Below are 12,489 nucleotides of genomic sequence, written 5' to 3'. Positions count from 1 at the left end.
TGTGGACTAAGGGGTCCCGGGTTCGATTCCAGTTGGGGGCACATGCCTGGATTGCGGGCTCAGTCCCCAGTAGGGGGCATGCAGGAGGCAGCTGATCAATGATTCTCTCTTCATTGATGTTTCTCTCTTTCTCCCCTTCTCCCTTCCTCTCTGAAATCAATAAAAAATAAATAATTGTAAAAAAGGTTTCTTCTCGCTCAGCGTGTGTCCTAGGCTCCAGGTGCTGCCCCATGGCCTGCTGCCCGGAGGCAGTGGCTGGATTTCCCTGCATCACACCCCCAGCCACGTGGCCCTACCCGATCCCTGCACTGGCCAGATCCCTTGGGTCTCCAGTCTGACAAGCAGCTTTCTGTGGGCAGTACCCTCTCTACTCTGCCCAGGCCAATGGGCTCTGGGTGTGCGGGGAGGGTGGGCATCATGCCTCCCACAGATGGACCCTGCATCTGGTCCAGATCAAGACCTGCCCCTCTCTCAGCTGTCAGGGAAGCCGCTGGGGGAGAGTTGAGGGGTGTCTGGGAGCAAAGGCCGGCCCTTGCCCGGGGCCGGGTGGAGTGGGGGACGTAGCTTTCCTTCCTGGTTAAGGGGAGAGGGTCGCTTCAGCTCCCTGGCCACAACGGAGCTACTGTAGCTCAGGTGGGGGTGGGCCTGGCCCCCAGTGGGGGGGTCAGGCAGGGTGTCTCCAGGGCGGACTTTCTGTGCCCTTGCTCTGGGCCTTGGGGCTGGGGACCATCTGGGAGTCGAACCTCCAGGGGCCTGGGCAGTGTGGCTCTGGGCTTCAGGTCCCGGGGACCCCCTGGAGACCAAGTGGTACCCAGACCTGTGCGTGGGTGGGGGGAGGTGGGGAGGGGTGGCAGCAGAACCGGGCGTGCCTCACCTGGGGGTCTGGTACAACTGAGAACCCCGCTGGACCCCTGGACCCCACCGCAGGGAGTCGGGGCTTCCTGGAGGAGACGGGAGATGAAGGGCACGGGGTGCAGGTGGCGGTGGCTCAGGGGCTCCAGGCCGCCCACACTGACTCTCTCCAGGGCCTGAGGGCTCAGCATCCCCCGCAGACAGGCAGCCCAGGTGTAAAGCTGCTCTGGCTGGGCCGGCCGCTGAGCTGCTGATTCATGGTGGCGGGGCAGGGAGGGCGGGCGGGGGCCCTGGGATCCTGTTACCCCCTCCCTCTCAGCCCTGGCTCACCGGGCCGGGGGCTCTGCCCTTCAAACCCTGTCTGGTCCAGGTCGGGGTCTGACTCCTGAAAGGACGCTGCCCCCACCGAGGGGAGCGAGGGGGTGCTGAGAGCTGGCGTGGGGCCCTCCTTCACCCTGGGCCAGGCACACCTTCCTGAGTGCGAGGAGAGGCTCGGGCAGGGCCCTGAAGGACAAAGGGGAGGGAGGAAGCTGGCCAGGGGGTGGCCGGGCAGGAGGACTTGCAAATGCTTGGAGCAGGCTCCCCAAATGCCGAGGGAGGGGAGAGGGAGCTGGGGATGCAGAGGGACCACCTCTCTGGCTACTGAGTTGGGGAGGGCTGGGGTCAGTGGTCACAGGGAGGGGTGCTGGGGATGCACCCTAAGTTTGGGAGACAGAACCAACTCCCCCATTCGGAAAAGGGGATGCAGACAAGACAGGTGCTGGGGAACCACAGCTGAGGATGGATGGACCAGCCGCAGGGGAAGGGGGCGTGCTGGGGGCTGGGAATGCACACAGGCCGGGAACTCGGTGCTCAGCTCAGGGGCCTCGGGGGTGGGGCGCCGGCGGTGGGGGCGGGGTGGTGTTGGCGGAGCTGGTGGCCATGGGCTGGGGTGGGCATCGAGTCCTGCGGGCCGGGCCGGCGCCCTGGGGGCCTGGTTAGGAAGGAGGAGACACCCCGACCCGGGCCGGGAGTCCAGCCTGAACGTGGAGACGGGCCGGGGTCTCCGGCGCCGCGTCGGTTCCAGGCTGGGCCCGAGCTGCCCTCCCCCCCGTGTCCGCCTGTCCCCCGCCTCCCGCCTTTCCCGGCCGCCGCCCCGGGTTTCCGGAGGGGCCGGAGCCGGAGGGCGGGCGGGGCGTCACGTGTGCGCGGCCCGGGGGCCGGTTGGTCCAGCGGCCGGGGAGGGGCGCGCGCCACCCGGGCCGGCGTCGGGCTGGGCGCTCCGGAGAGCCGGAGGGAGAACCGGGAACGGGGCGCCAGCCCGGCGAGTCCCGCCGCCCATGAGCTCCTCGCCGCCCGCCCGCAGGGGCTTCTACCGCCAGGAGGTGACCAAGACCGCCTGGGAGGTGCGCGTCGTGTACCAGGACCTGCAGCCCGTGGGCTCGGGCGCCTATGGCGCGGTGTGGTGAGCGCAGGCGGGCCGGGCGGCGGGCGCCGGGGCGGGGTGTCCGGCCCTTGCGCTGAGCCCTGCGTCCGCAGCTCGGCCGTGGACAGCCGCACGGGCGCCAAGGTGGCCATCAAGAAGCTGTACCGGCCCTTCCAGTCGGAGCTGTACGCCAAGCGCGCCTACCGCGAGCTGCGCCTCCTCAAGCACATGCGCCACGAGAACGTGAGTGCCGGCCGCCCCCACGGCCGCCGCTGCGCCTCCTGCTCCGCCACGTCCGGCCCCAGACCAGCCCCTCCCAGCGGCCCCGGAGGCACCCCGTGGAGGGGGGGCCCGGAGGTGATGGTCAGAGAGAGACAGACAGGCTGCTTCCCGGACCCTAGCCCTCTCCTCCTGGGAAAGGACGGGGGACCCACCTCGGCTTCTTCCTGGGCCACACCTGGCTCTGCAGCTCAGGCCCCTGGAAGGAGGATGGCCCAGGTGTCCCCCCAAATCCTGTGGAGCTCTTTTCCTGGGAGGGGCACTGAGCCTCTCCCCTGCCTCCCGCAGCCCCCGCCCAGGGCCTTCTCCAGCCCTCCCACCTGCTGAGCCGCCTGAGGCCTGGGGCTGGGAAGGCAGAGCTGGGCATGGAACCGGGGTAATCATCTGGCCCTGTCGCCTCAGGGCCTTGGGGTCTCCGGTGATGGGTGGTTTTGGGGAGCTGGTGTGGGGAGGGCACTGGGCACAGTGACCAACACACAGACGCCCCCTTTGCGTCTCTGGCCGGGGTTCATGGACGGTGGGGGAGAGGCGGACCTGGGCCCCCACCAGGGAAAGGCCTCCCTCGCTTCCGGACCTGCCCACAGGACACCCCCCTTGGCCGCCGCGGCCTGGCTCTGGTGCCGTTGCTGGGTGCCCGGCCAGGGCACTCCCACTGCTTCTCCGCACAGACCCCTGCGGCCAAGAATCCGCCCCACCCCCAGCACCCGGCCTCACCCCCATCTGCGCCCCGTCTGAGGTCTGAGGGCTGGGTACCCGCCCCTGGCTAATCGTGCTCCTGACACCTGGTCTGGCCCCTCCTGGGTCATGGGAGCCACCGGCCTCCCCTCAGGAAAGGGGTCCCCTCTTCCCAGGTGAAATGTGTTCATGGTGGATATCAGCCCAGCCTGGGCCTCACCGTCTCCCCATCACACCTGGGCACGCCCGGGCCTTGTCTCCCCCACTCCCCCACACAAGGGCAGACTCTTCTACCCAAGGCTTCATCCGACTTCTCCCTCATCGCCCCCCACTCCCACCCACCCATCCTACCCTGGCAGGACCCCCCTCAGGTCTGCTCCCCCTGGGCCTGTGCTGCCCCCTCCCCCAGTGCCAGTGGGTCCTCCCATGCCCCTCGATCGGCCCACCAGCAGGCGCGCTGCAGCCTCCGGGGCCCACGGCACACAAGCCAGGAGCTGGGCCTGTTGTGGACCCTCCTGGGGGGTGGGGGGGACTCGTTCTGAGGGGCCGAGTGCAGCAGCAGGTGGAGGAGTTGCCACCCACACCCACCCTGCTCTGCTCCTCCGCCCCCACTTCTGCCTCCTCCCCGTCCAACCCCCCACTCTGGCTCCATCCACACCTGAGGCACAGACGTCTCCTTTTCCTTCAACCCAATGGCCCCCTAACTTCCAGGACTCTCCTTTTCTTGCTCAAACACTCGCTCGGTATCCCTGGGCCTCACCTGCCTCCAGACCTCTCTCGGGACACCCCCTCCCCTGCCATGACTCTGGTCCTGGAGGCCGCAGGGGTCACCTAGCTGTCCCTTCACCTCGTGTCCTTCTCGCCTCACTCCGGTCTGTCCCTGCCATCGGTGTCACGCCGGTCTGAACCCTTCCTCGTCGGCTCCAGGATCGGAGCCAAGCCTCCACCTGGCATGTGAGGGCCCGCTCAGGCTCCCTCCGGCCTCTGCCTGGCTGCTCCCGGCCTGGGCCTCGGCCACCTGGCCTCCCTCCCCGTGTTCCTCAAGTGCTCGAAGGGTTCTCGTCTCCTCCGCCTCCGTTCCCGTGGCCTCTGCCAGGCCCGTCCACCTGCTCAAAGGTGCAGGCTTCCCTGAGTCCCTGGAGGCCACCCTGAGTCCGGGTGCCAGTTGTCCCCGTCCCTGCCTGCTCCCCGTCACCCCTGGCCGGGGGTGTGCAGGGCCGGGTCTGACTGCTGGTTTGGGCACGGTGCTGCCTGCTGGGGCCTCTCCAGCAGAGGCCCAGCCCTGGGAAGTACCTGCCGGATGCCGGCTCTCCCCTGGGAGGCTGTCCCCATCCTTGTCCCAGACTTTAATGGACAGGAAGGGCCCAGAACTGGAGCTCCTTGGATGGGGGCTGATCCAGACTGGGGCTGCCCCTCCCCCCGAGGATCCCAGCTGTCACCATCCCAAAATAGCCTGCATCTGTGGGCAGGTGTGCCAGGGCTGGGTGGTGCTGCCAGTGGGCAGAGCTGGCCCTGTGGACGTGGGGGGAGATGGGGACAGCTGCAAGGGGTTTTCCTGCCCGGAGCCTGGTGCCAGCCTTTGGGGGGGGTGGCGGGCGGGGGCCCCATCCCACCTGGCGCTCCGGCTGCCTCCCTAGGTGATCGGGCTGCTGGACGTGTTCACTCCAGATGAGACCCTGGATGACTTCACAGACTTGTGAGTACTGGTCTGGGGCCGGCCTGGCAGGGTGGAGGGGGTTGGGTCACTCCTGGGCGCCAACTTCGGATTCTGGGTTGGCGTGGGGACCCGCTGAAGGCAGGCCTCTCCCTATAGCCTGGATGGGGGTCGGGGTGCACACTGCCCACCCCGTCTTCACACCACAGCCCCCTTCCCTGGGACCCACAACACGGGCACGGCCAGGTGGGACCTGGGCCTCCTCTTCCCATCACCATTGGCACCAGGCTGTCTCCAGGGCGGGAGGTGCGAGCCTTGGGCCCGAGCATTTGTTAACTGGCAGGTCCTGGCACTAAGTGTGTGGCCATAACTGAAGCTGCTGACCTTTTCGGAGGGGAAGGGGGGCAGGGCGGCATGGTGCCTGCCCTGTGGCTGCCTGGGCAGCAACCCCTGGGCTCACACTGCTGTCGGCCAGGAGCCAGGGGCCTGGCCGGGGGAGGGCTGGGAGGACCGGCTCCCTGCCGCCTGACCTTGCGGAGGTCAAGGACCCACACTGGCCGGGAGCTAAATGTCTCCCGTTCCGTCTCCCTCCACCTCCACCCTCGGACCCAGTGTCCTGCTGGCCTGGCTCAGTCCCTGCCCCCATGACATTCTGGGGTGTGTGTGTGTGTGGGGGGGCGGTAGGTGCTTGGAGGTAGGGGCCTGGGGTCTTTCTGGGTCTGAGCTGCCCCAACCCGCAGTTACCTGGTCATGCCGTTCATGGGCACGGACCTGGGTAAGCTCATGAAGCATGAGACGCTGAGTGAGGACCGCATCCAGTTCCTCGTCTACCAGATGCTGAAAGGGCTGAAGGTGAGGCCTGCGGGGCCGGGTGGGCAGTCCCCTGGCTGGCCCGGGGCTGTGAGGGCCCGTGAGCCCACACGGCTGACCCTGACCCTCTCTCTGTCCCCACAGTATATCCACTCGGCCGGCATCATTCACAGGGTGAGTCCTGGGGGTGGAGGGAGCTTCCCTGCTGTGGGGGCACGATGGGGTCCAGAGGGTGTCACAGAGTCTGCACACAGCCCGGGGCCTGGGCAGTTCCGCCCTCCCCAGTGTGTCTGCGCCCAGGCCCCACTGCTGGCCCGGCTCCTGCCCCGGCTCCTGCCCCGGCACCTGTCCTTGCCCCGCTGCTGGTGGGCGACACAGTCAGCTTTCCTCCACCCCCAGGACCTGAAGCCCGGCAACCTGGCCGTGAACGAGGACTGTGAGCTGAAGGTATGCGTCTGGTTGGGGCTCAGACTCCCTCCCACCTGCCCGTCTCCTGCCATGCCCTCGGTCCCCAGACCAGGAGGAAGGCTGGCCCCCGCCTGGGCAGAGGGATCAGCCGTGAGGCAGTGGCCAAGCAGCTGATGGCCAGATGGGCCCTGGGGAGGCACTTGATGGGGGTGGCATTGGGCACACTCTGCTTGAGGTGCGGCGGCGGGGGGGGGGCAGGTCGTGGTCCCTCCTTCCTGAGCTAGGGCAGGGCCTAAGAGACCTTCCCAGCCCAGCTGGCGTGGCTCAGTGGTTAGAAGGTTTCGGTTCGATTCTGGGTCAGGATGCGCTTGGGTTGTAGGCTCCATCCCCAGTGTGGGGGCGTGTGGTTCTCTCTCATCATTGATGTCTCTGTCTCTCTATCCCTCTCCTTTCTTCTCTCTGAAATCAATTAAAAAAATTTTTTTTTAAAATAAGACCTTCCCAAAGGTGCCGGCCAGGATCTAGGGGGCGGGGAGTGGAGGAACAGGGAGAGGAGACGCCCCGGTGCCTGGTCCTGAGGGTGGGGAGGCGAGCTCTGTTGGGCTGGGTGCGCTGGCCGTGGGGAGGAACCAGGGGAGGCTGGAAGGTCTGTGGCTGTGACCTCAGGCCCTGGAGGGTTGGCAGGAGCCCAGTGTCCCCAGCCCGCTTGGGGCCCCCTGGCCCACAGGCTGGCCCACTCACTCCCCGGGGCCCCTTTGCCCCCCTTCCTGGTTCTGGCTGCAGATCCTGGACTTCGGCCTGGCCAGGCAGGCCGACAGCGAGATGACGGGATACGTGGTGACTCGGTGGTACCGGGCGCCTGAGGTCATCTTGAATTGGATGCACTACACACAGACAGGTGAGAGGCGCCCGAGACGGGGCCACTACCGGCCTCCACCTCCCGGCTGGACTCCCCACTTCCCCCACCCCGCCCATGGCTGCTGAGCTGGGATGGAGCCGGGAGGGTGTGGCCGGCCAGATGGCCCCCGTGTCCATGTGCCCCGCTGTGCGTCCCTCCCCACCCCCGGCCCACAGCCCTGATGAGGGGGCTTCTGTCTCAGTGGACATCTGGTCTGTGGGCTGCATCATGGCGGAGATGATCACAGGGAAGACGCTGTTCAAGGGCAATGACCGTATCCTACAAAAGTGGGGCCAGGTGGGCGGGGGGCGGGGGAGGAGCTGGGCACTGTCCCGCTGGGGCGGGGTGGGGGGGCGGGCGGGGGGGGGGGGGGGGGGAGCCCTGCTCTCTGGCCCACACGGTGCTCCTGAGCTCGGCCGAGACCTGGACCAGCTGAAGGAGATCTTGAAGGTGACGGGCACGCCACCCGATGAGTTTGTCCAGAGGCTGCAGAGTGCGGATGTCAGTGGGGAGCTGGGCGGGGATGGGGGTCGGTGGGGGGGGCCGGGAGCTGGCCCCTCACCCTTCCCGCCCACACAGGCGAAGAACTACATGAAGGGCCTCCCCGAGTTGGAGAAGAAGGATTTCGCCTCCATTCTGACCAACGCAAGCCCTCTGGGTAGGGCGGGACTTGGGGGAGCGCGGGGTCAACGACCGTGGGGCCCTCCTCCCTGCCCAGCCTGACCCGCCCTCCCCCCAGCCGTGAACCTCCTGGAGAAAATGCTGGTGCTGGACGCGGAGCAGCGGGTGACGGCGGCCGAGGCCCTGACCCACCCGTACTTCGAGTCGCTGCACGACGCGGAGGACGAGCCCCGGGCCCAGAAGTACGACGAGTCCTTCGATGACGTGGACCGCACCCTGGACGAGTGGAAGCGTGAGTGGAGGGCTCGGGCAGGGCCTGAGGCGGCACCCCCTGAGCCCCACGCAGGTTGCCGGGGCTCAGAGTCCCGGGTTCGCCAGGTAAGGAACACAACAGGAGGTCAGAGGGCAGTGGGGCGTCCTGGCCAAGGTGACCTCTGGCTGCAGCTGAAGGACCGAAGGGCAGGTGTGGACTCCTGCGGGGGCTCGGCACCCACGGGAGCGTGGATGCCACACGGGGGCAGCCAAGCTCAGGGCAGTGTGAGCACTTCCCGCCACCGGTCCTGCCTCCAGGCCACAGACCCGGGCCACCCTGGAGCCGCTGCACGCCCACTGTCTCCGGGCCTCTGCTCACATCGCTTATTTTTCTTTTAATATTTTTATTGATTTCAGAGAGGAAGGGAGAGGGAGAGAGAGGGAAACATCAAGGATGAGAGAGAATCATCTATTGCTGCCTCCCGCACGCCCCCTGCTGGGGATCCAGCCCCCAGCCGTGACCTCCTGGTTCACAGGTTGATGCTCAACCACTGAGACACACTGGCCGGGCTGCTCACGCCTCTTGAACTTGCCCTTGCCTCTCCTTGCCCCTTTCATGACCCCTTTCACCCGAATAACTGCATGCCCCGCATTTCCTGCCAGTGGGATAAGCCCCCCCAGCCAGCCCACAGTCCCTCACCCCTCCTTGCCTGCCCCCTACAGCCCCTCTGAGCAGTTCCCACCCCTCCCTAGAGCTGCTCTGCACTTCAGGCTTTGTGCTGGTCACCCCCTTCCACCAAGGGCCCTTCCCCTCGTTTCTGAAGGTCACACCAGACCTGCTCAGCCTCAAGCTGGGTTCAAGGATGCCTGCCCGGTCAGTCCCCAGGCCTCCCTCTGCTGTGGTCCTGATGCCCACGCTGGGACCGGCCTTGTCCATCTGCACTGCGGAAGGGCGGGCCGCGAGGGCTGGGTTTGGTGTCTTGTGGTGGTTGCAGGACCAGCCTGGCTTTGCCTCGGACCCAGGGCCTTAGTCCTGCGCTAGGGGGCAGGGGTGGGTCTGGATGGGTTGCAGTTCCCAAACTACGTTCCTGAGGACCCCCTGGGTTGCTTGGTGCCTCGAGCAGGGACTCCACCCGTGTCTGTGCTGTGTTTTGTGCTTATACATTTGGTTCAGTTTGGTGAAAGTTTTCTGTTGCTAAAAAAAGATCTGAAAATCGCCAGCCGCTGGATCCTCCCTGTGGTCCCCGCCCACACAAACCATGAGAGTTTTGCTTTGGCTACAGACCATGGTGGACACGTGGCCTTTCTTGTGGCCGAGTCCTGGGTCAGGATGCAAGCCCTCATCACTTCCTGTTTCCCTGGGGAGAAGGCCCAGCGCAGCAGCAGTGGCCTCTGCACACTGACCTTCCCTGTGTGGGCAGCCCCTGCCTCAGGCGGAGCGGGGGTACACTCACAGACCACCCGCTAAGGGCAGCGTGTCCTGACTTGGGCTTGTGGCGTGCCCGTGTCCCCCAGACTGGCACCCCACCAGCCAGGGGCGAGTGAACAGCTGGGGCAGGCTGAGCAGAACCTGTCCATTTGCAGACTGGCCAGAGGCCAGCAGAGCAGGGCCCCCCCGTCCCCCACCCCCCCTCTTTGTCTTTTTTTTTCTTTCCACCTCGCCTTTGGATGGCTCACCGCAGGCACACAGTTCAGGGATCACGGCCACCTGGTGAGGGTAGTTGGAGGGACGTCCTCTCACGTAAGCCTAAGGAGCGATACTTGCTCCAGAGAATCCATGTGCCTTGGTGGGACCCTGAGCAGCTGCTTGCCTGACGGGACGTAGGTTTGCATTCCTCGGACGTCTTTGTTCGCAGAGGCAGGCGTGGGGCCACAGCCCGCCCGGCCACCTCGGGGCAGTGGTTTCGAGTTCCAGGAGCCCCGTCAGGGTGGAGAGTCACTGTGGGCAAACTCGGGTGGCCTGACAGTGGCTGTGGCCTGGGGCAGAGTCATGGGTATGGGACAAAGAAGCCCACCTGGCCCCTGCACCCCAGCCATGACCTGTGACCCCGATGTTTGGGGGCATCGGGGCTCTGAGCCAGTGGTCTGGGCCTGGGAGCTCTCCCCACCCCCACCCTGAGTGGACTCTCCTTGGACTCATTGCTGCTCAGAGTGAGCACCCGGCGGCTGGGCCCAGCACTTACCTTGGGTCGCTGGTGTCCGAAGTGGTGTGAACTGTGGGGGTTGATTCTTTTTTATCTGTTGTGTGTGTGTGTGTGTATGTGTATGTGTGTGTGTGTGTGTGTGTGTTTGTGTGTATGTGTGTTTGTGTGTGTGTATGTGTGTTTGTGTGTGTGTGTTTGTGTGTGTGTGTGTGTGAGTGTGTGTGTGAGTATGTGTGTGTGTGGAGTGTGTGTGTGTGTGGAGTGTGTGTGGTGTGTGTGTGTCTCTGTGTATGTGTGTTTGTGTGTGTGTATGTGTGTGTGTTTGTGTGTGTGTATGTTTGTGTGTGTGTGTATGTTTGTGTGTGTGTATGTTTGTGTGTGTGTGTGTGTGTGTGTGTGTGTGTGTGTGTGTGTGTGTGTGTGTGTTGATTCTGATGGGCGATTGGGCTCCTTCTCCCGTGACTCCCCGTCTCTCTCGCTCTCACCCTACCCCAGGTGACACGTATAAAGAGGTGCTCAGCTTCAGGCCTCCCCGGCAGCTGGGGGCCAAGTCCTCCAAGGAGACAGCCCTGTGAAGACCCCCGGGCCCTGAGGGGGTGGCGGGATGTCTCGGGGACCCTGGCTGGCACTTCCGCCTGGAAGGGGGGGAATCCTGTGACCTGGGCTGGAGCTTGCATCCCAGGAGACTCCTCATTCCATGCACTCCATCCCCCAAGCCTGCGGCCCTGCTCCCGGGTCCCCAGCTCAGCCTAACATGGAGGAGTGTGTGGACTTCCTGCACAGGGCGCCCTCCGGACCTGGGGCTGGCCTCCGCAGTGGTCCCCGAGCTGGGTGCAGCAGGAAGCCGCAGAGCCTTGGGGGCGGGGCGGGGCTTGGGGTGCAGCCTGGCCTCGGGCCCTGCCTGCTTGGTCACGCTGAGGCCCAGTTCACGGCTGAGGAAGGACAGGAAGGGCGCAGGCGCTGACTCAGGGACGATCTTGCAAACCCAGCTGGAATGTACACTGTCCTTGCGGTGCCCACGCGGCTGGGAGGAAATAAACCCTTTTGTAGCGTTCCCACCGTGGCTTCACTTCCTGATTCCTTGGCGGGGCCTCCGCCTCCAGGCCTCTGAGCTGGTGTCCACTTCCCCCGTTCTGTGCCAGGGCGCCCGAGCAGAGAGCCCCACACTAGGGCTTGTTCTCCCCTTTGGGGTGACCTTTTTCTCGGCTTGGACTCCGGAGCCCCACCTTGGGCAGAGCCTGATGGGCGTGGGGGTTGTGGTTAGGGTCCAACCTGGGGCCGCGCCCCGGCTGGCTGAGCGCCCCGCGCTCTCCGAGGCCGGGCTCCCAGGGAGGAGCTCGCCGAGGCTTCCGCCCCAGGGTCTTGGGGAGCGTGGGACCCTCCTGCCCCGCCCACGGCCGCATCCCGGCGCCATCGCCAAGCCCGTGGCGCCCTCTGCCGGCCACTTGCCGTCTGCGAGCGCTGCCTCCGGATCGGGAGCCCCTCGGGCTCCTGGCTCCCCTGGCTCCCCGACCCGTCCGCGGAGTAGGCGGCCCCAAAGCGGGGCCGGGCGGGTCTCCCGGGTCTCCGGGCCTGGGGGCGGGCTGGGCGCACGCGCAGTGGGTCCAGCCAAATGCGGTCCTTTGAGCTGCCACAGTGGACACCGGCCCCTCTGACCAGAGGCCTTCGTGCCTTTGGGACCCACGCGCGTCAGGACCCTCCCCTCTCCGGAATCCAAACAGGGTCTTCCACGCCCACGGTGCCCTTCGTGGCCACATGTCGCGGGGTGGCCAATCAGAGCACGCCATTCCCTGGCCACGGTAATTGGCGGGCACCTGACCTCAGTGACCCAATTGGAGTCTCCCCAGAGCCCCTGCATTGACGGGGCAACAAAGGAACAGGACTGGGGGCAGCACGCTCCAGGGTCCCACCGCCCAGGTCCCCGCCCACGTCCCGCCTCCTAGAGACCCGCCCCGAGACCCCGCCCACGTCCCGCCTCCTAGAAACCCGCCCCGAGACCCCGCCCACGACCCTAGACACCCGCCCCATGGCCATACCCACCGCCCCCAGGGCCCCGCCCACGCATCGCTTCCTAGAGACCCTCCCACGCCCCGCCTTTTAGAGACCCGCCCCGGCCCCGCCCATGACCCCGCCCACGCTTTGCCTCCTAGACACCCGCCCCATGGCCTTGCCTCCTAGAGACCCGCCCCCATGGCCACGCCCCTAGAGACCCGCCCCAGGCCCCGCCTCCCAGACCCCAGGGCCCCGCCCACGTCCCTCCTAGAAAGAAGGGTCCCGCCCCGCCTCGCCTCCTAGAGACCCGCCCGAGGCCCAGTCCAGAGCTCCTGGATTTCAGGCCCGCGGCTCGCGGTGGCTCCCTGTCTGGCCGTCGTGCTCTGGGGCTGTGCCCGTGCCTCCTCCTTTGCCGCCCTCATCCACCACTCAGTCCCTCACCCCTCGCCCGGGTCCCCCCTCTCCATCCGCCTTTCCCGACCCCACCTCCCGCGTCTCG

General features: G+C 66.4%; 1 protein-coding gene across 1 annotated transcript; it reads left to right on the top strand.

The window, feature by feature from the left end:
- Nucleotides 1-2,076: 2,076 nt before the first annotated feature.
- On the top strand, nt 2,077-11,048 carry MAPK12 (mitogen-activated protein kinase 12). The gene is made up of 12 exons (XM_008155423.3): nt 2,077-2,296; nt 2,371-2,500; nt 4,849-4,907; nt 5,606-5,717; nt 5,820-5,849; nt 6,075-6,122; nt 6,867-6,981; nt 7,184-7,255; nt 7,403-7,482; nt 7,561-7,639; nt 7,721-7,894; nt 10,494-11,048. The coding sequence occupies exons 1-12, from the start codon at nt 2,172-2,174 to the stop codon at nt 10,571-10,573; spliced, it is 1,104 nt and encodes a 367-aa protein (XP_008153645.1). The 5' UTR covers nt 2,077-2,171; the 3' UTR covers nt 10,574-11,048.
- The last annotated feature ends 1,441 nt before the right edge of the window (nt 11,049-12,489 follow it).

The sequence above is a fragment of the Eptesicus fuscus genome, chromosome 7, assembly GCF_027574615.1.
Source record: "Eptesicus fuscus isolate TK198812 chromosome 7, DD_ASM_mEF_20220401, whole genome shotgun sequence".
NCBI classification, from domain to species: Eukaryota; Metazoa; Chordata; class Mammalia; order Chiroptera; family Vespertilionidae; genus Eptesicus; species Eptesicus fuscus.
This window is presented reverse-complemented; position numbering and strand designations above follow the sequence as displayed.

Coding starts and splice junctions, on each gene's coding strand:
- MAPK12 (XM_008155423.3), top strand. CDS start 2,172: ATGAGCTCCTCGCCGCCCGCCCGCAGGGGCTTCTACCGCCAGGAGGTG. Junction 2,501..4,848: donor AGCACATGCGCCACGAGAAC/GTGAGTGCCGGC, acceptor CTGCCTCCCTAG/GTGATCGGGCTGCTGGACGT. Junction 7,895..10,493: donor CACCCTGGACGAGTGGAAGC/GTGAGTGGAGGG, acceptor ACCCTACCCCAG/GTGACACGTATAAAGAGGTG.